This window comes from Podarcis muralis, chromosome 2 (genome assembly GCF_964188315.1).
Source record: "Podarcis muralis chromosome 2, rPodMur119.hap1.1, whole genome shotgun sequence".
Taxonomy (NCBI): Eukaryota; Metazoa; Chordata; class Lepidosauria; order Squamata; family Lacertidae; genus Podarcis; species Podarcis muralis.
This window is the reverse complement of record NC_135656.1, coordinates 107,982,256-108,007,070: the sequence shown is the minus strand read 5'-3', so window position 1 is coordinate 108,007,070 and position 24,815 is coordinate 107,982,256. Positions and strand designations below refer to the sequence as shown.

Genomic DNA, 24,815 nt, shown 5'->3' with positions numbered 1-24,815 from the left:
AGTGGCTAGCTTCCGGGATGCAGATCAGATCAGCTCTGTCAAAACTCATACCTGAGCCAGGGTTCTCACTCTGCTTAAGGGTAGAGTCAGCCATTCTTTTGCCAGTGGTAGAGAATTATTGCCACCTTAAATTCACATATATATATTCTGAAAGTCTCCTATAAGTAGCTTAGGAGCCATAGGACCGACTGCCACATACCCATCACTTTTAAACTACACATTATTTGTTGCATTCAACCTATCCTGCAGAACTTTGGAGGAAGAAAAGCCACCTCTGTATAGCTACCTGAGTTAAACTGCTTCCACCAAGGGTGATGTTAATGTCAGTGGCTTTACAATGTCATGTCCTGCCCTCGGTAGATATTACCCCAAAATTGATGAAATACCTAGTTTTGTAGCTCTGCAGTTTCATGTATGGTGTGAAACGGGAAAGCCCCTTTCAGAAAACAAGCTAACTATTCCCAGATCACATCCTGAAGGTCCCAGGCCACAGAGGCTGGCCTCAACTAGAGCCAGGGCTTTTTCGGCTGTGCCCCCAATCTGGTGGAACGCTCTGTCACAAGAGACTAGGGCCCTGTGGGACTTGACATCTTTCCGCAGGGCCTCCAAAACAGAGCTGTTCCACCAGGCCTTTGGTCAGGGCACAGCCCGACTCCCTCCTTTGGCAATCTTCACAGAACTTTAGCCTAATGGCTGCCATCAATTTGAGTTGAATTAATTTTATAATGAAATGCTTTTAGAATGTTGTACTATTTTATTGGGACGCGGGTGGCGCTGTGGGTAAAAGCCTCAGCGCCTAGGGCTTGCTGATCGAAAGGTCGGCGGTTCGAATCCCCGCAGCGGGGTGCGCTCCCGTTGTTCGGTCCCAGCGCCTGCCAACCTAGCAGTTCGAAAGCACCCCCGGGTGCAAGTAGCTAAATAGGGACCGCTTACTGGCGGGAAGGTAAACGGCATTTCTGTGTGCTGCGCTGGCTTGCCAGATGCAGCTTTGTCACACTGGCCACGTGACCCGGAAAGTGTCTCCGGACAGCGCTGGCCCCCGGCCTCTTAAGTGAGATGGGCGCACAACCCTAGAGTCTGTCAAGACTGGCCCGTACAGGCAGGGGTACCTTTACCTTTACCTTTTACTATTTTATTGTTGTTAGCTGCCCTGAGCCTGGCTTTGGCTGGGGAGGGCGGGATATAAATAAAATTTATTATTATTATTATTATCCTTGACATTGGCATTATGGAAGATAATGCCTGCACGTTAAGAAATGGATGTGGAAATTATCAGAAGATTAGAAAGGCTTCAGAGAAACATGTTTAGTGAAGATGACACACAGGCCAAGACAGTGGGTCTCTTCGAACTACAGCACGTCTGGGGAAACCTGTGGGCCTCTCTACATGTTGTTGAGACTCCCAACAGCCGCCAGGGATGACGGATGCCAAGTTGCATGATGGTGCCTGGCCTATGTGGCAGAGAGGAGTCAACCCCAACCTGCCTGGCTCAACTTCAGAGGAAACTTTAAAAATTATCAGCACTCAACAACAAACTTGTTTTAGCAAACGTGCAAAAAGGAGGCAACCTAAATGAAGCAACTCTGTGTGGAAAAATAATGGCTGGAGTTCACTAACAGCGGGAGAAAGTAAGCGGGGACATTTGACAGAGTTGTAGGAAAATACATTGTATGAAGAAAGTAGATTGAGATAAGTTTTTCTTCTCGTAATACAGTGGTACCTTGGTTTGCAAACAGTCTGGTTTGCATACGTTTTGGATTACAAACATGCCAAACTCGGAAGTGTGCGAACTTTTTCTGGATTTTAACTCAATTTTTTGGGATTATGAACCAATTTTTTTTTTTGAGGCCCCATTGGCAAAAGCACGCCTTGGGTTACAACCTGTTTTGGTTTACGAACGGACCTCTGGAACGGATTATGGTTGTAAATCAAGGTACCATTTTACTAGAAACTAGGCTCACTGTTAGTAGATTTGGGACAGATAGAAGGTTCAGAGTACTTTGCTTGGGAACTGGATAGTTCCTAGAGAATGTAATCGCTTTCATCTGCTGCATGTGGGCTTGCAGGAACTGAAGGCTGGAGATGTGTCTCTGGTTTGTGGAGCAAAACTCTTTTACCGTTTTCTTTTGCAAAAGAAACACTCTTGGACAGATGGTTCCATGAGAGCACCGCTCAAGCCAGCCTATGCTGGAGAATTGGCTGGTTCAGGTAATAATTCAAAACCATTCACCCCTTTCCCCCTCGAGCCCTGGTTCAATGAATACAATGTAATTTATTTGCCAGGGGAAAAAACAGCCAGCCCAGACGACAAGGGTTAAATTAGATAACTCATTTTCCCACCATATTTATTACTAATGTACAAAATATACAAAACTTAGAGAGAGAAGAGACATTTCCTTGCCCTCAGGAGAGGGGCGACTGCACCCACTTCAAGGAGAACGGGAGACATAAGATGTAATGACAAGCCCACACCTTGTGAGACACTTAAAAAAAAAAGAAAGGAAAAAAAATAAACCCACAACCAACAACATAAATCAGGAAAACAAAAATTACCCCCCTAAATCATTAGAGTCAAGGTTGAGTTTTCATAGAAAACAGTTTGTAGGTTTCCCCTAATGACAGAACATAGCACCAAAGGAAACCGCATCTCTGCAGCCAGTGGGGAAGATGTGACAAAGGGGAGAGGCTGGGGCACCAGTAAGGTATTGTGCAAGTGGCAACTACTGGCAATTCCCCCATCTCCCAGTGGGCCTTCAACCAGGGCTGTAGATTCGTCGACCGCAGAATAATCCAGAAGCGGCTGCTTCTCGCCCTGGCTCACAGGCGTGTTCCTAAAACGGCAGCGTTTGCCTGCGGAGGCCAGCTGTTCTGCCGGAGGAAAAGCAAAGTCCTCAGTGCAGGCCTGGTTCCTGGGAACCTGTGGTGGAATACAGTCCAGCCCAGGCAGGCCTTTCAGAGCTGCAGTGCCTCCTCCTCCTTTGCTGGTTTTCACAGGGATATTTACACAGGTCGGTCGGCTTTTCCAAAAATCCTGCCCTGACGTCTCTTGTGCTTTCACAGCCATGGGTGGCCTCAGCGCTCCACAGACCAGACGGAGAAGGTGCCTCCCAGTGGTTTCCTCTTTTTTTGGGGGGGGTGTGGCAGTTCATATCAGTAGCAGCGGAGGGGAGAGTGGTCGGCTCCCCCTTGCCCCAAACGTTTAAAGGGCCTCACAGAAGCCATAAAAAGGTGGATGCAGCATGAGTCTCGAGAGTTGGGGGGTTCAAGTCCCAGAGTCCGTGACATGGGAATGTGTGCTGATACCACAGTTAAGAAGAGCTGGGGAGAGGGGCCCGGGGCCCTGCGACTAGGGCAAGGGCGGCCCATTGACGCCAGGGTGGTAGAAGGCACACTTGTTCTCGTACCTGCAGCTGCCTTTCATCGTGAAGTGACGGCAAACGGGGCGCTCCGACCTGTCTGCGAGGCGAAAGGGAAGGGACAGGACAGTCAGCCACGGCGGGAAGGAAGTTCCGGCAACTTTGCATGCATCCCTCCCCTCAACATGCTGTTACATCCCAGCCACCCGCAGACCCAGAATGCGGTGCATCACAAAGAACCGAAGATAGCAAAACAAGTTTCAAAAGAAAGCATGCTATTAAAAGTAAATGGGAAGAGACTATCCTATGCCCTGGGCAGCATTGTTAACATCTGAAGAATCTGCTTTAGGGGCCAAAGACAAAGGGGATGGACAATCTGTATTCAAACATTTCTGTTCCCCTTTGCTTTTTTTTTTAGCAGCTGCTTGCCTCCCTGTGAAACTCTGCATGCTGGGCTGACACCCTCGCAAATCCCACCCCAATCAAGGGAAGAGCACTGAAAATTTCCAGTATTTACCTCCACCGTGGCCGCCTCCGTGCCCCCAGCCGTGGTCCCCTGGGTGACCTCTGCCGTGGTCCCCTGGATGTCCCCTGCCGTGGTCCCCTGGGTGACCTCTGCCGTGGTCCCCTGGATGTCCCCTGCCGTGGTCCCCTGGGTGACCTCTGCCGTGGTCCCCTGGATATCCCCGGCCGTGGTCCCCTGGATGACTGCCAGGATGTCCCCGGCCGTGGTCCCCGGGGTGGCCCCTGCCGTGGTCCCCGGGGTGGCCCCCTCCTCCGTGGCCTCCATGGCCGCCGCCGTGTCCCCCTCCGTGGCCGCCACCGCCGTGTCCCCCTCCATGGCCACCGCCCATGCTGTTGTTGGGAGGGCCACCCCTACCATTAGGGGGGCCGCTGTTCCGCCTGCCGCCTCGTCCACGGAAAGGGGGCTCTCCGCCTCTGCCACCTCGCCCACGGTGAAAAGGGCCGGGGCCGGGGCCCGGACCAGGGCTGCCGCCTCTCATGCCTCCGTGGGGCCCACCTCGCATGCCACCGTCGGGAGGGTCCCAGTAGCCATCATTACACTGGGGAGGGGGTGGGCCCATCATTCGAGGCCCGCTGGGCACGCCAGGGCCGGGAGGCATGTTAGGACCAACTGGGCCCCCGTGGGGTCCTGGGGAAGACAGAAGGGGAGCACAATGAGCGTGGCTTTGAGTTTAGCCAGAGAAACACAACTGACAATGGTTTTTCAGGAATATGCCATGCCCCCCCCCATCCAAGGGATAAATCGGTTGGCAAGAGCATAAGTCTCTTGATCTCGGGGTTGTGGTTTCAAGCCCCGCATAGGGTGGAAGATTCCTGCATTGCAGGGGGTTGGACTAGATGATTCTCATGCTCCCTCTTTCGGCTTTTTGATTCTATGATTCCATGCTGGCCTTTTCTTTTTAGGAAGAACCCATCTCTACTTACCAGGCATAGGTCCTGGAACTACAGGAGGGAAGAGCTGCATGTTTTTGGGCCCCGGGGGAAATCCGTTGGGGACTGGACCGGGCCCTGTTCCAAGCAGTCCGTGAGGAACTATAAGGAGAAGAAAGGAACTGTTAATGGAGTCCCATCGCAAAGGAGAAACAGAGAAAAACAGCTGTATATGAAAGAAAAAAGAAAGGAGAGAGAGAAACAGCTCTACATAACCACCAGGCTAAACCCAACCCATTAGCCACTGTAAGCCTGGAATTCAAACACAAAGCTTTGGCATGTCCTCCCTTGGATGGGCCTCCATTTTAAAGTGGGGGGAAGCAGCCCTATGGTGCCTTATGCAACAGACTCGTGGGGAGGAACTGTGTGGCCTATCTGGGAGGACAGCTGATGGAAACAGCAAGGCCTATTCAACATGGGGGGGGGGGGGGAGAGGGATTAAGGTGCCAAATGAAACCAACTCACCTCCTGAAGGACCCGGTCCAGGCTGACCCTGCAAGTTGCCCAGCAGGTGCTTGATCTTGTCGGAGTAATCTGGCTGCTTCAGCAGTTCTTCTGTTTTGTGATTGTTGGAGCCACCCTGCAATAAATAGGGGGAAGATAAGCCGTGGGATTAGAAAGGAGGTCTGCAGCCTTGGCCTACCCTGTCCCCACTGGCTACACTGGTCCTGCATACACCTCTGCTTAGCTGGGGCAGGGGAGCTACTCCGGTTTTGCACAAAGGAAGGCACCAGAAAATGGGTTTCAGGACAGAATCCCATTTATCAGCTTCTCTTCCTGGCGCAGTGTGGGATAGTCTCCTGCTCTTTTTATTTCATGAGGGGAAGAGGAGGAGGAGGAGGAGGATTCCGGTCTCTGCACCTATTTGAAGGTGTCGGTAAGATGGGGCCAATAGTTTGGTTCAGCAGAAATTCGGCTTCTCAACTGCAAAGGGGGCAGGTGAGAAGGAGGCATGGCAGGCCAGGACAGCTGCAGTTGGTTTTCTGCTGTTCAAAAGACTGCAGCGTGGCAGTTCTAGTTACCATGATGGAGGTGAGGATCTCTTGCACGTTGATGGAGGAGTTGGGGTTGGGGCCCTGCGGGTTCTTGCCTGCCCCCATGCTGCCCATGAGGTTGGCCAGGACCGGGGGCAGCTTCGAGCCCCCAGCTCCGTCCGGAGACTGCGAGGCGGTGGTTGGGTCGAGTCTTTCCTCGTAGGTAGCCTCATCCATGGAGCATTCCTGAGAGAGGTGACAGAGGAGACAGAAGGAGTCAGCAGAGGCTGGCTGCTGGGGAGCTGGCTGCTCAAACCCAGGGAGACGGGGTGGGTGGGGGGGTGGGAGAGCCGGCTGTTCTAGCCCAGGGGAGATCGGCTGTGCTTCTGATCCAAAATATTCCCCTTCTCCAGCATGTTTCCACTACACAGAAGGGAAACCAACACAGAGAGGCGGCAGGGAATAGGCATAGAGCACAGGGTTTCTGGGTCCCTTTCTTAAATATGCTTTCTTAGCACAGGGAACGTAGGAGTTTTTGTCTATCAAGTGTCCTGCTCTTAAAAAAATAAAATATTGGCCTGCTGTATAGTTGCAAGACTAGCCCTGGCTATCACTCCCATTCCTGTTGTAGCCACTATTTTTTATTTTTTTGCTTTCCTCTGCTCAAAGCAGGGGATTGGGAACCAACCAAGTGGGAAAGCACTTACCTCATCCAGAGGAATGAGCTTAGGCGGCACTGGCTCATAGGACTCTGGGTCAGGCTCATGAGGACTGTCGGGAACACTAGGGAGAGAGAATATTGGTCTGGAATTAATACAGGGAGAGAAGAGATGGATAACGCCTTGCCTAAGTTAAGACTGCTAGGCCTGAAACTAGAGAAGGCAAAAAACTTGAAATCCCTAGCCAACTCTGGACAGTTCACCTAGTGCCCTATGTAATAAAGGTCCTTCTCCTGCCACATGGGAACACTTGAGAGGACAAGCACGGTGAGAACTGTTGAGAGCCCAGATACTGCAGAAGAAACGGGAAGATAGATCTATAATTGCCAAGGTCCTCCCCAAAATGGGACTAGCCATGGAATTGCCTCTCCCAGCCATGTAACTAATACTGTTTCTCCACTGCTGTCTTCCAGGATACATGACTGAATCCTTGTTAAAATTAGAGCATTGCCTATAGTCAGGTCCGTATTCCATCTAGTTTCTGTGTCCTATACTCAGCCTGGAAGTCATCTGCTGAAGATGACAGGGATCTAACCCAGAGTCTCAAGTGCTCAAATGCACACGTCAGCATGTTTGCTGGAGTTCGCCTACCTCTCTTTGGAGAGAAAGATTTCCTGCAAAATGCCTTTCTCGCGCTCAGCCTGGGTGAACTTCTCCTGGCTCCCGCTTCCTGGCTGAACCAGTGGAGAAGGCAAGTCAATGGGCTTCGGGTAGACCCAGGGGATCTTCTCCTCCATGGCATCGTGACTGAGCCGACGTGCTGTCTCAAAGGCCTCGCGATCCTTCAGCATCTCTCGCTTGGCAGCTTCGCCAAAGTCTTTGATTTTGTTCACATTGACTGTGAGGACAGAGCAGACAGGTAAGCCTAAAATAAGATCTGGCAAAACTCTTTTTAACAATGCAGCTAGGGACCCTCGTGTGCCAACACTGAAGGTTCATTATTGCCTTCCCACACCAACCTCTTGGAAGGGAAAACCAATCCTTTCTGTTGATCAGCACAACAGAGAAACTCAAAATTTTCCTACACCAAACAATGTATGTTAGCCTAGAGGACCCTCAGTTCCTGAATACCAAAGCTTTAATTCAACAAAGAAATAAACCCTGGACATTACTGCTTGCAAAGAAACCCTTGATGGAAAGCCAAGAGTGCCCAAAATAATTGTTTTCACTGCCACGTGGCCTTGACTTAGCCACTGCAGAAGGAATCCCTGGGCTGGGCACGTGTGTTTTCGCATCCCAATTCCTTTTATTTGCACAAACCTTCTCTCCAGAACAGGGCACTCACCTCGCTCTGTCTCATCCAATTCGAAATAGAAATATTCCCGCAGCTTGCTTTCCTCAGGCCAGCTCACAGTCTTCTTCTTCTTGCCCTTCTTTGTCAGCTGGGTTGAGTCGACCGGGCTATCGGCTGGTTTGGAATCCAGCAATCCGCCCTGCTCAGAGGAGTCTGCAAAAGCACAACCACATGCAAGCTCAGCAACAGAGCTGCAGAGACATCGCATGCTTCAAATACCAGGGCCAGAAGAGGCAGGGAAACCCCTAACCTGTTTCAGATGCCATGTATATCCCTTAGGCCCGTTGCCCTTTTTTTTTTTTTTTTTGCCTTTTAGACACCATGCACTAGCTGCTCGCTCAGCACAGCATCGGGTAAAAAGCTCTGCTCCATGTACACACACACACACACACACACACACACACACACACACACACAGTTAGTTACACTGGATGTGCCTTCCCTCCTGCTATTCCTTACTTGTCTCCATTGGCTCAGGAACCTCCACAGCTGGTACAGGGGTGCCAGGTCTATCCACATCCATTGGCTCTGATGCAGGGGTAAGCTCTGGTGAAGCTGGCTTGGTGGCACTCATTTCTTGCACTGGCTTCCCTTCAAAGGGGCTTGACTAAAGATTGAGAAACACACCCCAAACCTCTATTTAGTTAATTACCATATATGGTGTTAACGGTAGGGGAAGCTGGGGCTTTGGCCATCAATATACATACTGATACATCCACCCCCATCGTTCATGCCTGGACACTGAGGTCCAGCTCTGAGGGCCTTCTGGCGGTTCCCTCACTATGAGAAGTGAAGCTACAGGGAACCAGGCAGAGGGCCTTCTCGGTAGTGGCGCCCGCCCTGTGGAACGCTCTCCCACCAGATGTCAAAGAGAACAACAACTATCAGACTTTTAGAAGACATCTGAAGGTAGCCCTGTTTAGGGAAGTTTTTAATGCTTGATGGCGTTTTTAACATTCTGTTGGGAGCTGCCCAGTGTGGCTGGGGAAACCCGGCCAGAGGGGCAAAGTATAAATAAATTATTATTATTATTATTAACAGGTTCCCCTCACCTTTGCTGCAGTTGGAGACAAAACTTTCTTTTTCTTCTTGATCTTGATCCCTGGGACAGGGGCAGAGTTTAGGGCATCCAAAAAGCCCAAGCCTTCCATAGCTGGGGATGAATGGAGAAAAATGGGGTTGAAAGCAATTCTGTAATCAAAGTCCCTCATTAGTGCAATCCTGAGCGTGTTTAGTGATAAGATGCCCCAGCGTGCTCAGTGGGAGCTACTCCCAAGCAAGCATGGCAAGGTCTGCAGCCTCGGAAACATTCAGCAGCCGCAACAGCCTCACTCATGAGAAAGGTCAGAGCGCTGGTATTCTAGCTGCCTCTATAGTGCATGTTACTCCATAGGTCATTTTCTACCTGGGACAAGCCTTCTGGGTAAGACACAATGGTGTGAACAACCACTAAAAAAACAAAAATTAGAGAAGCTTACGTTGTGCGGGGATGATCTTGACTTTAATCTCTTTGGTAGTGTTAGGGGTGGTATTGAGGGGCTTGTATTTCTTCTCAGCAGGTGGGTTTTCTGCAATGGGAGTAGATGTGCTGCAGGAGGAAAAGGCACACAGTCAGTTAAAAGAGGAGGGGGCACTAGAAAGGTCCCCATCAGTTTCGGGAGCTTACATCTCTTGTAGTTCACTTGACACAAATTGCATACTTTGCTTGTCTAATGACCGTCCCTGTTGTTGTTATTTATCCAATTTATAGCCCTCCCTTTTATCAGAAGATCCCAGGGCGGTGTGAACCCAGATTCTGCCTTATAGCTAGTCCAAACTTCCTTCCTCCAGCATATCTAAAAACGGGTGAACAGAACGGCTTGAGCCACTTTCTCCAACTATTACATCTCATTCACTACAGACAGGCCTCCTGTCACCATCAACTCCCGCCTCCTGAAAGAGTTGATGTTACAACTTCGGAAAGTGCTGGCTCAACAGGAATAATTAAAGCTTTCCCAACGCTGGGTTGAGACAAGTAGTTAAGAGCAATGAGATGAAGTCATCATTAGGATCCAAGGACTTACTTCTGTCTCTTCAGTGGTATTGGCTTTAAGTTGTATTTGTCCGAGGTTACTGCAGCACTGACAGTTTTCTTTACAGGAAGGAGGGATGGAGTCTCCATTTCCAGCCCTGCAAGTTAACGGCAACATTCAGTGTCATAACTGTTTCCAACAACAACTGCAATGATCCCAGAATAGGCTCTGCAAGTATGGACTGCCTGCCTATCCAAGACTGCAAGCCAGCTGTTTCTAGAATGTATTTTTGCTCAAAAACGTATTATTTTGTTGGCTACATTTATATCCCACCTTTCCTTCCAAGGAGCTCAGAGTGGCATACACAGTTCTCCCCCCGCCCCCATTTTATCCTCACAACAACTTGGTGGGGTGGGGCTAAGCTGAGAGGCTGCGACTGGACCAAAGTGACCTTGTGAGCTCCACAGTTGAGTTGGGATTCAAACACTGCTCTCCCAGGGTCCTAGTCCAACACTCTTAAATGCTACACCATAATGGCTCATTAAGCATGACTATGCCAGCACTTACCAGTGGAACGGAACTTAGCATGGCTGGGTGCTGTAGTGCGGAGAGATTTTGGCTTTTCTTTCTTCTTCTCAGGGGTCTCTTCAGGCTTGGTTTCTGATTTGGCCTCCTGAGGCTTCTCCTGAACGGGTGCTTTGCCTTTATTCTCCTCCTTCCGCTTTTTCTTCTCTCGCTCTGCAAGGAAGAATGAAGGTCAGAAGGGTTAAATTCGGAATACTTCCTAGCCCTTTCGGGACGTAGCTAAGGGAGATTTCATCACTGCTTGTACCTGCTTTAAATAATGTGTGAATATACCAATCTCTTTGGTCTAATGCAGTGTTTCCTAAACTTGAATCTCCAGCTGTTTTCAGACTACAATTCCCATCATCCCTGACCTCTGGTCTTGCTAGCTAGGAATGATGGGAGTTGTAGTACAAAAACATCTGGAGACCAGAGTTTGGGAAACACTTGTTCTTAGTTGTGAAGGATGAGGCTGGTTAACAGCCAGATTTGGCTATTACAAACTTAACCTAAGCATCTGTGAGACAGCACAGAGTCACTCACCTGTAGGCTGGGAGCTACTCTGGGAGCGGATGACACCCATCCAGTCGCTGACCAGTATTGAAGCCAGTCTGCGAAGCTCTGGAAAGGAGAGAGACATAAGCACCGAAATGAGCTGCTGGAATATAGTGATAACCAATGTAAGGGTGCAGCCCCTAAGAGGGCATGTGTCAGAATTCTGCAAGTGTCCAGAGAACAGGTTTTTACCTTCATCCTCACTTGTCTTGCTGAGCTGCTTGACCAGCTTGGCAGTATTGTTCTGAAATAGAAAGGGTGGGAGGAAAAAATAGGTTATCACATCAAGCAAAACGCTAGGCTGAAACAATGCGTGTCAGGTTGCTGCTACTACTGCACCCAGGGGGGTACTGGCTTTGGGAAAGGCGTGTGATCCCGAGAAAAAGGCCAAGCCCTCCTGGCCCACCCACCTTGCCGCAGGGCATTTCTGCTGCCCTGAAACCCAAGGGCAAGGGTGAAGAGCAACGCCCAAAGCTGTTTCATTGACTAACTTGTTTCAGATGATCCACAGTAAGGGGTAAGTGTTGCAAGGTGAGCAGGATCTGCTGCAGGAGGGGCACGTTATTCGCTGCTTTTGAGCTGGTCAGCCATGTGTTGAGAAGCTTGTAGCCACCAACCTTGATGAATCTGCAGAAAGAGGGGAACACACTTTGTTGAGATAAGTTGAGATAAAGGCTCACCATTCCTCCTAGATGGTTGCGACGAGTGCCTAGGATTTGTAAGACTAACTGGGAGGCGGACAGACAGGCAAAAGCAAAGCAGGGATAGGAATCTCCTGAATACAGGTAGGCTCACCTTGCTAACTATTATTATTTATTTCAGTATTATTTATTTATGTATCATCGAGAGGCCACAGGGTGGGTTAAAACATAAAATGCAAAATACGTGAAGTAAAGTGAGTGAATGGACAATTCAGTGGCATCCGTAATTATAGAAAGCATACAGTGGTACCTCGCAAGACGAATGCCTCGCAAGACGAAAGGGTTTTTGGTTTTTTGAGTTGCTTCGCAAGACGATTTTCCCTATGGGCTTGCTTCGCAAGACGGAAACGTCTTGCAAGTTTGTTTCCTTTTTCTTAAAACCATTAATACAGTTGCGACTTGACTTCGAGGAGCAACTCATAGCACGCGGTGTGGTAGCCTTTTTTGAGGTTTTTGAAGACTTTGTTGATTTTTGAAGCTTTTCCAAAACTTTTCCGACACCGTGCTTCACAAGATGAAAAAAATCGCAAGACGACAAAACTCGCGGAACGAATTAATTTCGTCTTGCGAGGAACCACTGTATTCCTTTTGCTGGAGGTGGCGACCTGAGTCAGAAGTCCACCCCAGCCCCTTTCCTAGACTTAATCCACAGAACTCCCCTCTGCCTCTGGAACTAGCGGACCAAATTCTATTCATTAGAAACATTCAAAAGTCCTTACTTTGAGAGTATGTCTTGTGTTCTGGTCTGCAACAAGATGTTCAGATAGATGCAGCGACTGACCATCTTCTGGGCATCTTTCATCAAGCTAAAATTGGAGAAAAGGGAAATATTAACTACTACTGCAAGCAGGCCATCCAGAAGATGAGACTGTGTATAGTCACCAGATAATATTTGTAAGGAAAGGGGATCTTTTTCAGTGGGGTGGGGTGACACACACAGATACATTTGTTGAGAGAAGGGAATTTAAATTCTGTCAATTCCAGCTCACCCAGTAAGTTGACCTAGTTTTCAGAATTATATGCAAGGTCAGGCTTCCTCAACCTTGGCCCTCCAGATGTTTTGAGACTACAATTCCCATCATCCCTGACCACTGGTCCTGTTAGCTAGGGATGATGGGAGCTGTAGTCCCAAAACATCTAGAGGGCAGAGTTTGGGGATGCCTGCCATAGCTGAATAGCTGTAAACTATGCTGGAGGGTTCTTACATCGCATGTACAACGTAAGGTTTTAGTAAGCCATCACTTTTTAGGAGTCACAACAAGACTTTCAATTATACCCTTAACACTAGAAACCTACTTGAAAATTTTAGTGATTCCTTCGTGTGTTTTGACTTCTCCATCTTTGCCAAGGAAACAGTCCAGTCCTTTCAGGAGTTCCTTTGGGTCTATCGGTCTGGAACCCATGCTTGGAAATTCTGATAAAATACAGGAGAAAAGGAGCGCACTACAGTTAGTTCTAACTCCTCAAAACAGTTAAAACTATACCTTCCCTTTGCTAAAAAAAAAAAAGTGAGAGAAAATTTCAGGGGGTAGCTTTCAATTCTAGTAAGTGCAAAGTATTATCATGTTTCCTCTTTAGATAAAGTTTTCAGGAGTCAATGTACAGTGCAGAGAAAGGATCAAGAGTTGCACTGAAGAGTTATTATTTGAGCCAACAAGCGGCTTCCTCAATCATATAAACTTTGGAAAATACAAAGGAGCAGTAAGCAGAGAGATAACGAAAGACAGTGAGAAACAGTGAAGAAATGCTATCCTCTGCACTGATAATTTGTTTGCCATTTTGTTGATCACCATGACCTTTGAACGAGTGTTGGTGAAATATGAAGGCCATTACAAGATATTTTGTTTCCAACTCCAACAAGTATTTTTTTAAAAAATAAACATTTTGTGTTCCGCCACATGCAGTCCAAGTCTCATATATTTCAGTCACAACAAATGCCTTTCTACCTAATGTTCTGAGAGTTCTTCCCTACTAATATCATAAGATTTTATAACTTTTACGAACTTCATAGCACAATCCTATGCAAGTTTACAGTTCAGTGGGGCATACTCTCAGGCACACAGGAGCACAACTGAAGTTTCTCCTCTCCCATCTTTAAGGCAGGATTATTCATACTGGAGTATGTAGGCCTGACTCTAAAAAGAACACTGTAAATAATTCAGTGAGATATAGCCAGGCTAAAATATAAAACTTCACGAGAAGTGTGAGAGCCAATATACCAGAATCTCGTTTTATTGGTGGTAACATTTCTGACATCCACTCACTGCTAAGTATGTTTTACAGGAATACAGCACACAGAAGAGCACACCCATTTAAAATGGGCAAGTGCACTGAACGAGCATTTACAACAGTTGCTTAGATGTAATTATTTCACTGGGTCACATAAAGGCTTCTTGGACCTAGCAGCTTGCAATTGTCCATTGCTTCATATATCAGGAAACAGCCAAGCAAGATCCAAGGGCCCTCTCTCTTGTTCCTCCACTGCCATTATAGTAAAAGGAGTAGCAACCTCTTATTGTTACACTAGCACCTTCAGGTGTACATTCAACTCTGTCATTAACCCACAGCACTTCTATTGCCATGAGCAGCAAAATCAGGCACTCATAGGTGTTTTTCCAAGTTTTTGGAAAGGTCCTATATTCCAATGGGAGTCATCAGCCAAGTGCACAACCCCTTTTCTGAGGAAAGGGCTCATGAAGTTGCTATGCTCAGAAAGCAGTGTTTCAATAGTATATTCTGTGCGAGTCAAGAGTTGAAGCTGTGTGATTAAAAAAGCCCATGGCCATATGAATTTCTATGCTGCCAACAATAAAGGGGGCTGTCAGTGGATGTGCAAGCTTTATGGTAAAAGCTACCTGAAGAGGTTCATGAGTCATGCTCTTTTACTGGATAACTTCCCCTAACGTTTAATGTACTTCTCAACTTTCATGGCCAGTCAAGTTATACTATATAGCTGCTAATTGTCAAGGCCCCAAAGCACAGGGCAGTACCTATGGGTAGCAACTGAGCTAAATTGTAGCAAGGGATGCCAATTTAGTTTAAATCTGATCCAGTGCATGGTTGTCTCTCACGAGCACACATTATGGGTGGCAGCTGGTTTGAGACTGTGCAGTGCTCCAGCTGTGCCCCCTACAATTAAACCAAGAGCAGCTGATGTTTCTACAGCTAACTTCTGGTAGCCAACGTAGGAACTTGCTGGTATAAAATCATGCCCGAGTCAAGACCGTCTCTTCCTCACATTATGGTTTATTAGTCTCTGAAAGAGTACCATGTATGATTGACCAACACAAATCTTAGAGAGGCAGTGAGATGCCAGTTTCATGTTAAGATTTGGGGCTTCCTGATTTTCTATCTTCTTGGCAAGGACAGCTAGTTGCATCAAGAGGTGTCCTAGCTATTGAAATTGTTCAGAGGTAGCCTGTAGCAACCTACTAAGCATCTTTCTACTGGACCAGGCTCAGATGCCAATCTGAAACAGGGTTGCATCTATGTAAATGTCAGTTATCTAATGGAAATACAGTATGCATTCTGAAGCACCTTAAATCCTTGCAAGTTTGATGCAGTAGCAACTGTCTGCGTTGAAAAATGTACTCTCCAATTCAAGATGGCTGTAGCATATTAATATATGTAGCTGCCTGGAAGACTAAAACTACCTTTGTGTTCACTCTCAATGTGAAATTGGACTGGTGACTCGAGTTGCCTTCTGTGGAGGCATTATCTCCCAGCAAGTGTGGTTTTCAAGTTGTTTTTTTAAATACAGGACTAGACTACAAAATCCAGATCTTCTCATAGCCCTGCTTTTTTTCAATGACTGAGATTTCCCCCCTAAATCAATAGGGTCCAGGAGAGGTCCTACATTCTTCTAAATCCTTGAATTTTGTTATTTTAAAAAGTGAGTCCACTGTTGGTGATAATCAATAGGTTATTATGCACTCATATGATGGAAAATTAAATCCAAGGACAGCTGGGCAACTGAGCGGGAGATTGGAAGGTGTTACCAGCTTGTGGTTGCTTGAAGATCTTTTTGCGTGGCTTCAGTCCAGTTCTGAAGCATTTGCTTTCAAGGTCCATGTTTGTGAATTCACCCTGTAGTGGATAGGCCAAATGACCAAGTGGGCTTTGGAGACTGAACTCCCCCTTTCACCCCACAATATGGCCTTTCACATGCAAGGCAGCAATACACTGGTGACGAAGACTTGCACTGATGATGCTTGGGCTCAGCCTGCTGTGGCGGTGAAGAGAGGACTTCAGTCTCCAGAGCTGTCAATCTGGCAATTTCCAGCACTACATTCCCAGGAGAAATTCAAAAAATATGCATGTTACTTATGTACAATTTCAGCAACTTCAGTCTGCCCAACCTCCCTGGCCTTGCAAGCAGTGGAACACTGAGAACACCTACATCTGCAATGTGGAGAACTGAGGTAGTAAGTTTAACTAGTTGGTGTTCCACGCCTGTGTTTGAGTGTCTCTCCTTTTGTTGCCATTCGATCCGCTACAAAGATGGACTATAATTTAAAGTATCAATGTGCGCTACAAACCTTGTGAGACTGGTAATTCTATAAACAGTCCATTCTCAACTTTCCAGGCTCCATAGCTATGGGTTTGTGACTATGTTCCCCACATCCATTTCATGCATGAATTTAGGTGTATTAGTAATTAGATGTAAAGTACATTGGACATTAGATGTAAAGTAATGCAAGTAATTGTAAGTCCCCCTAAGGAGCAGTATGACACTGACCTTAATCAGGGTTTACTGGACTCCAGGATAAAGCACATTTATGAGAAAGCCCTGTGACACTTCAGAAAAAATAGCACATATGTATTATGGCACAAGCTTTCATGAGCTAGCACCTCCTTATTTCTGATTAGATTGGCTCTAGGTTCTTAAGTTTATGCCACGACACTTTGAAGATATCACAGGTCCCGTTTGCTGAGTTTTCAGCTATGAATTACATCCCCCCCCCATATAAAGAACATTAATCTAAGTTTCCCCCTCTAAAAAAGATGTCATTCCCCTGCATGTGCACAAAGCTACAGTATTAGGATTGCAAATGCCATATAATTATTTTTGTACAGAAGCTGCCCCACAAAATACTGCTGACAGATTAAGAGTCAATTCTCTGAAAAGTAATCTGTGTTAGATGATGACTTGAAAGAAGTTTTCAAAGCAACACGTCCTGTAATAGAATCCTGCAAGGATTATGGACAATTTACTAATGAAGGGTTTAGAGAGGCAATTTACCAAGGGCTGGGGTACATGTACTTACTGTAAATTAAAAAAGCTAGAGTAGGGAATATGATGGCAGCAAGCTACTTTAACAGCTTAGAAACAAGTTGAAACCTTTCATATGCTCCAAGGTATATAGTTAGATTCTGAAAAGGAACGCTATGAAAATGGCAATGTGTTTGATTTCAAGATATAATTTTAGCAGAATTATTCTTATTTCTAATTATGACTCACAGCTCTCAATCTCATACTGCCATCTTTTTCTCTGCAGCTCTGACCCTCTCCTCTACTACACAGCTGTAAAACAATAACCTATTTGACCAAGACATTGCTACAACATCTCAACAAACTGAAGAGTTAAGAATTTCGCAGTCATTCCAGGTGTATCACACAGGATTAGTAAAGATACATTCAAAATCCATGCTCATCATGAAGTTTCCATTCCCTGTACAGTAACTATGCATGTAACACTTCCAACTCTGCAGAACTTGTTCCCAAGCAAACAGGCTGCACAAAGCCATACAAAAGTTAACAGTACTACTACTAATGGGGGTGGGGGGGGGAATGCTGTTTCATTTGTGAATGTGGATACAGCAATACCCATTCTTTTCTTAGCACATTAGGATTGTTTTAACTGTTTGACAGTGTCAGTTATACAGAGCTGGTTTTGCTATGAAGCCAAAAACTGGTCAACATTCATCCTCCATTAGAGAAACTACTTAACTGACCATGCTAATATTTCAAACATACAGCGGACGCGCAGGTTGCGAATGTGATCCATATGGGAGGCATGTTCACAACTCGCAGCGCCGCGTCTGTGCACGCGCGGGTTGCGATTCGGCGCTTCTGTGCATGTGCTGAAACCTGGAAGTAACCCGTTCCGGTACTTCTGGGTTCGGCGCGGTGTGCAACCTGAAAATACGCAACCTGAAGCGTCTGTAACCCAAGCTATGACTGTATTGAAATGTGACATGCAATTCAGAAAAATAAGGGCCATGTCAGATCCTGGCAAGTCGACAACAGTATACTCCGATAATCTTCCTGTAGCTGACTAAACCTCAAATATATGCTATATTTCCCAATAAGGCACACAGGGGAAGATTTTAGGGCCTGTACTCATTAACATGCACATAAAGCCAACCCTCAGTAACCTTACCAGAAATGGCAACTGTGCTTGTCGCCAGTCTATACAGTTCTATTATTTGTAAACAGGGACACGATTTTACTACAACTTGGCACAAGAGCTACTACGTAGTGCCCAAGCAAACAAATCCAGTGTGAAACATAGTTGGCCTTTTAAATATTTTTCTTCCAAATTAGAGGTAACTTTTTCCAACTACTAACCACAAAAATACCCCCCCTCCAAAATAAATACGAATAAAGGACCATTTAGGATCAAAGCCTTCATTTTGTTTTTAAAAAACCTTGAAAGGGTAAGCCGTCTTTTCAAAGAGCAGACTGAAAACATAGGAATTCAATCAAACTCTGTCTTATTTAAGACTCAGAACACCATTTGGAACAAATTCTAAATACATCTGCACTCAGTCATGCCACTCCTATTTTGAAAAACACAAAAAATGGCAAAAAATAGTAAAATGCCAGACGAACATAAAAAAGGGAAGTCTCAGCATTCATTCCTTAACAGTTAACACAACTACTTTTCACACTTAGAAATGCTTCCAGATGCAGATATAACACTAGGCAGTTAAATGTACTGGTTCCTTGATCATATACAAACCTTTTTGAAATTAAACATTATGCCACTTTCATAGCGTATATCAAAGGTCAAGAAGGGGTGGAAATAATAATTGCAAGGTAGTTTGTTTTTTAAAAATGCAGATATCTGACACCTCTGTAATTTAAGGTGTCAGCAAAAACTCAACTTGCAATAAAAACACTGTAGCATGTTGTACCTTCGCTAAAGAGAACACATTTTTTATTAGGACAACTGTGAATTAATGCTTAAATGTTTCATCCATGTTCATAAATTGTGTAAAGTTAAAAATTATCAACTTCCACCCTACTTCTAAACCAAAAGCATGGATTTGGAAAACAAGTTATGCAAGGAACCTCAAGCAGTTCCCCACAAGGCACTCCTGTAAGAATGCCTTGTGCCAACTGCTGCCATACAAGCAAGAAGCAAGCCGATTACTCAAGAGTTATTTGCTCCCATTGTATTACTTTGCTATCTTGCAGAGACTCCTGTCAATCTTTTTACAAAAACACTACAGAATTTGGGCTTGCTGAAGCATAAGTAACATGTAGGCTGTACCATAGAAAGCCAAAAACTGGACGGAGAACCAACTAGGAAGATACAGGCGATACTGGAACCACAAGCTAAGCATGTCTACTCATCTATTCAGCATTATCCTCTCCCAAATGCTCCAATTGTCCTGAAAACAATTTCTCCAGGATTGGACTCCATGGGGAGAGTCATTTGATACTTACAGTTTTAGAGAATGGACTCGGGATTTTAATCCAATTAAGACATCTTCATATCCTACAATTCTATTAATATATGTTAGCAAAGTGTCTTAAATAAATGTGTTCCCAAGGGAATTACTGAAGTGACAGTTGCTTACTGCAAGTTTTCAGATCACCCCCACTCCCACATAAAAGTATGTCTGCTTCACTTTCTTTGAAAGGTACTCTGTTCACTACGGTAGTGTGCTGAATTTCCACTCTAGCAAGTATGGGGAAACTGATCTGTAGCAGACAAGCAATTCCACTTGTGGTCAGCATTTCAAAAGTGCAAAATTCAAAAAGCCAATTTTCATTTTAACTTAGAAGAAGCAAAATCACCTAGCTTGAGGCTTACTGACTTTTCTAAGCAACGGAGTTCATGGCATCCAACTGATCTTTCTTTTTATGTTAGCTCCTGAATTAATGTCACAGGTTTTAAGATGGAGCCAAGATTTGAGAGGAACGCTAAATGCTGCAATCCTGGATAGACTTGAAAGTAAATCTCACTGTTGAGAGGATTTGTTTCCAAATAGGTCTTGTTAAATTCAAGCTGCATGGCTGCTGTTGCAGAGACCGCAGTCCTGCGACACCTTTCAGACCAATTTATGGCATTATGTTAAACACCAATAAATTTCCTAAAAAGAACGGACAAATTGCCAAAACTACTACGGGAAATGTTAATTACTCAGGTTTCTAGTTTGCACCAAGCTTAATTACACTTACATGGAAATTGGCCCCACTGAAATTTCCAGTTAAGAATGATTTTCTCAAAAGGGAATACCTTTTCCCTCACAAAGTGTGCAGGAAGCAAGGGGCCAGACTACATGTACTACTGTCCATCAAATTTAGGTCAAGGTTCTAACTTAGTCCATGTTTCCTTCGGCAGCGGTTAAGAGATGAAAAAAAAAGAATGCCAGACTTGTGTGGAAGTTTCTAAGGAAGAGCCAACTTTTCAGACTGTTGTTTTTACACTATGCACACACAGGATCTAAACCAGCTTGTCCCAAAGTCTTGTGACATTTCATTGCCTCACCAGCTCACTGGCTGACCTAATAATGTAGGTATAACATTTGGCAGAGAAGCTAAGCCATAAGGAAACAGGCCAAGACTTCTGAAGCCTGTGGCACCACTAGTCTTTATAATGCTTAACTGGGCTGCAGCTCTTTTGCCAGGCTTCCAGAATTGAAATTTCAGAATACCAAGCCAACAAAGATTCTAAAGCATTGTTTTTCCTTAAGAGGGAATCCTTCAAACAATGGATTTAAGGGGAGCCTTACGCCACACTACTTGCCTTACTTTTACGAGTTTGGGTAATTTCCTAGTTAAGCCATTGTGCTTCCAGAAAGGCTGCTACTCACACCAACACTTTGCTTATCTTAAAACTGAATTCCTTAACTTTTAAAATAGAATTTTAGCAGTTCAAGGACACTGCTAGTTTTTATTATACCTTTTAAGCTCACACTGTATTGGAATTATCACTCTGATGTGTCTTTACTGAACCAATATGAACATCTGCTGTTGTGCTTTAAGCATCTAAAGCCTATTAGGAACTATTCTTGATGCACCAGTGCTGCTAGTTATCCCATAACTGTTGTGGACAGTATGTTTTATTCTCCTAAGATCACTTCACCTCTAATGGAGCGTTATCAGTTTTGAAATTTAAAGGCCCACTTAATCGGTGCACGATCTGAACATTACCAAATACCCGCATTTTGAGATGAAATTGTCTTCTGCAAAGTTTACTTTTAAGAAGCTTGTATTATATAGCTTACCTCATTCTATTCCCCACTCCCAAACACAAGTTAACCTGACAATAGGTGTCTTTCTTAATAGGGCACTTTGAAATATTCTTCAACAAGAAATGACAAGTGCCTCAGTGCTATAAAGACTTCTAGCCAGAAGAGTGTCATTTGTTCTTTCGGGGAGGGGAGTGTTACAATATGAAATGCTACCACCGGAGGTGTAGATGGAGGCATTTAAATTCTGCTTTGTGAAACATTCCCCACGGAAAGTAAAGGATCCAGTGCTTAATGGGGGGAAGTCACAAGGGCAGCATCTCTAAAATGCTCTTTGATGTTCATGCAGACCCATTTTAAAAATCCAGATTCCTCCTGTTTTAAGGAATTAACCAACTTAAACATTAGTGTCCTAAGCAGATTGGCAAACATTTAACACCCTTAACAGCCTGCATGCATCAGTAGGTGTCACTTCATGGCGCTGACAATGGAAGAGAACAGCAGCAAAAAAATAAAAATAAAACAAAGTGGTCTGGAACAGAAATGAAGGTTGTGAAATGTAATTAATACCAGAAAGATTTTGCTTACCAGGTGGAATTGTGGCTGTTCCCCTCCCTTTGATGAGGTAATACAAGTGCTGGATTCCCATTTTTCCTAATGATAACTTCTTTCCTAGTACATTGTACAGGAACTGTGGAATGTGGCAAATTAAGACAAAACTTACCCCCTCCCCCAGCTGTGTGCATGTGGCCGGAGAAAATGCAGACACCCCCCCTTTTATAACTTTTCCAGCAAGTGTCATTGACACTCGCAAAAGATTTGGGGTCCAGTGGTAGCATTTCATCTCAGCAATTAATTTGTCTGAACATGCTTTCCCAGTCAAGCCCACCCTCAAAGAAACCTAGAGATGAAAAAAGGGAAGGGGAAAAGAGAAGGAAAAGACACAAAACAGTTTGCCTGCCTGATACTAAACACAAGCACTTGACAAAAAATTCCTAATACAAGTACAGCAGACAAACATGGGAGAAATAACTGAAATCCAAAGCTCATGTGATGTTGAAACCTAAAAAAACACATTGTGGATTTATGATCATACTTTGCACTTATCAAGCTGTATCTAAAGATCTCCTATATATGAAGTGGGAGTGGAATTTCATTAGATCGGTTTTTTTGAAAGGTGATGAAGGGGAAGGTTAAGGCGTTCTCCCCTCCCCCATCATCTCTCCTTCCTCCATTTCACGTCTGCTTGCTTGGGGCGCCAAACACAAGCTATTCAGGGGGAGGAGTTTACTACAAGCTGCTTACATCAGCTCCCTTGCCCAGCAAGCCTTGTGGGTTCTTGTACATGAGGAAGGAAAGAGGCAGCGACGCCATTTTAGAAGCACAGGCAATTAGGAAAAAAAGCAAGAGGCTTTAGAATCTATTAAGAGGAAACTATAGCAATACAATCCCCACCATATACACAATTTGTAGCATATTATGTCAGTTCTATAGACTAGAACCTATTTAACATACACAGTTGGAGGGGGGGGGGGGAGAGAAAGGAATTTGTCCGCGAGTGCCGGAGATTCAAAGAACCTCCCATTATTCACTACTATAGGGTTAACTCCACTCCCCCCTTCTTTTACCCTCCACTTGGGAGGAGGTAGAAAATGGCATTAGAATGGAAAGGTCCTGTAAAGGAAATATACAATGCTGCTTGTCAGGGACAAAAGATAAAATAGCACCGCCATATTGCAGCAAGGGGAAATAAATAGGATGAACATTTTAAAAACATTAGACCTCATTTGAGTCCAAGAAAACTCTTAATTGGTTTTTTTTAAAAAAAATTGAGTGGTTTAAAACAATTTTCCCATCATGTTGCAATCTTTATTTTTAGATTGCTAGTTATTTTTTGCAGCATTACATACTTACATATACATTAAAAAACCTTCCAAGATTTTTTTTTTTAAAAAAACCCCACAACCCCATTTTAACATTGACAAATTTAGAAGTACTGACATATCACCCTGTATTTTAAACTGCCTAACTACTGGCTAGAACAAAGTTATTGCTTTCTTCATCCCTTTGCCTCTTACCCTGCAATCTTTATGTACAGATTGCTTATTTAGCTCCATTTCTACGTCTCCCACACAAAGAAGTAGTACTTTATGGCTCAGTCACCACCATCTATTATGTGGGAGCTCATTAACCCTTGACAAGTCCTGGAGATGATGGATTATCTAAGAGACCATCATGCTCCTTATAAATATGCATTTTAGGTGACAAAATGCCCGAGTCTTAAGGGTTAACACCTCAAACAAAACCCACTTCCCCTCCATTTTTTTTGTCTTTTCTTCGTGCCATTAGCTCACTTCGACACGGACCAATTTTCTTTTGGTCAGTTGGTTGAAAATGCGACACTTACTATCCAATTAATTTTCTCGTCGACAGCGCCTCAAGATTTAGCTTTTTTTTTTGGATTAAGCTGTGTTTTTAAAGAAAAAATAATATTTGGTTTTCATTTTTAAAAAATATAGCAACTTTTTGGACGGTCAATAAATAACAAAAAGTTGCCTATTAAAAAAATCAGGGAAAGTTGTTGCTAAATATTAATTTTGTTTATGTTTTTTAGTGGCGGTTCTCCTTCAAGGTCACAAAGAATTTTATCAGCTTCCCAATACAGACGATCTGAAATGTAGCTGGCTTTTTTTTTGTCGTCTCAGAGGCTCAAGATTGTGGGGTTATTTTTCTCTTTGTTTCGCGGAGCAAGTTCGACGGTGGTGTCTCAAGCCAAACCAAACCTATAACAAGAAAAGAGAAAAAAAAATCACAAAGTTAAGCTTAAGAATTTAAACTCAGAGGGGGAGAGAAAGCAAGCAATAAAACCGAACTGTTACGTAACAACAAGCCTTTGTTAAGGAGGGGAAGCCGCGGCGATCATTGGGGCGGGCGGGGGGGGGCGAAGAAAGTATTTTTCCCCCTTTTCTTTTTAAGGGAAGACGTCCCTTTAAAATTAAGTTGCTCGGTTTTAAATGGGCAATATTTCCTTTAAGGAGAATTCAGCTAAGAACAGTCTTGAAAGGACAATTTACCTCCAGGTACAGCCAATCAAATAATTTACTAAAAATCGCCAATTAAGACGCATTCTGGGAAGGGGAAAAATAAAAATAACCCTAACGTAATGCCCCTTTGTCCCCACCCTAGCCGTTCCCCACAATAACGTTCCGAGATACACCGTACTTACCTTTTAACAGACCCCAGAATGGCCGACCAGGGCGCGCGCGGAGGCTTTTATATGAGGCCACTCCCTCTCCCCAACTCCCCCCTCCCATCGTCGCGCGATGCGGTAAAGAACAAAGGCGAGAGCGCGCGCCGCCGCCCCAGGCCGACACAGTTGCCCGGCCAAATCCGAATCAAAATTTACTTCAAAACACATCACCTGAATCGCATTTTGAAATCCAATCCGACTAACCGAGCCGAAATAAAAAATTCCGCCCGTGAAGGTTGTGGCGCAGTTAGTAGAACACGTGTACGCATGCGCGATCCGTTGCCAGACCCGCGACGTGTGCGCGCCCGCGCGCGGCCTCCGCCCTTAGTTTCCGTGGGGGGCAGGGAAGGTGAGTGCGAGACGGCGTCACAAACCGAGCATGCGCCTAGCTCGGTGGTTGACGGCGAGTACCGAACTCGGCACAATGGTCAACCATTGTGTTCATGCGCAGTGAAGAAGCTCTATCGGGGGTCGCGCGGGGGGGGGGGGGTTCGTTCGGCGGGTTGTGG

At 45.1% G+C, this 24,815-nt stretch overlaps 1 protein-coding gene across 3 annotated transcripts; it reads right to left on the bottom strand.

Annotated features, from left to right (window-relative positions):
• Positions 1–2,314: 2,314 nt before the first annotated feature.
• PPP1R10 (protein phosphatase 1 regulatory subunit 10) lies at positions 2,315–24,729 on the bottom strand. 3 transcript variants are annotated; one of them, XM_028714128.2, is made up of 20 exons: positions 24,478–24,729; positions 23,464–23,839; positions 12,927–13,044; positions 12,350–12,436; positions 11,421–11,556; positions 11,122–11,173; positions 10,918–10,995; positions 10,378–10,548; positions 9,862–9,967; positions 9,277–9,386; positions 8,851–8,951; positions 8,258–8,405; positions 7,790–7,951; positions 7,096–7,342; positions 6,493–6,568; positions 5,834–6,031; positions 5,277–5,391; positions 4,806–4,913; positions 3,874–4,509; positions 2,315–3,456 (listed from the first exon to the last, which is right to left on the bottom strand). In XM_028714128.2, the coding sequence occupies exons 3-20, from the start codon at positions 13,031–13,033 to the stop codon at positions 3,347–3,349; spliced, it is 2,748 nt and encodes a 915-aa protein (XP_028569961.2). In that variant the 5' UTR covers positions 13,034–13,044; positions 23,464–23,839; positions 24,478–24,729; the 3' UTR covers positions 2,315–3,346. The 3 variants fall into 3 exon arrangements, with proteins under 3 accessions (XP_028569961.2, XP_028569962.2, XP_028569966.2); XM_028714129.2 differs by lacking the exon at positions 24,478–24,729 and adding an exon at positions 24,283–24,346; XM_028714133.2 differs by lacking the exon at positions 5,834–6,031.
• Between the last annotated feature and the right edge of the window lie 86 nt (positions 24,730–24,815).

Coding starts and splice junctions, on each gene's coding strand:
- PPP1R10 (XM_028714128.2), bottom strand. CDS start 13,033: ATGGGTTCCAGACCGATAGACCCAAAGGAACTCCTGAAAGGACTGGAC. Junction 6,032..6,492: donor AGCTCATTCCTCTGGATGAG/GTAAGTGCTTTC, acceptor CACCTCTCTCAG/GAATGCTCCATGGATGAGGC. Junction 5,392..5,833: donor AGATCCTCACCTCCATCATG/GTAACTAGAACT, acceptor TATTTATTGCAG/GGTGGCTCCAACAATCACAA.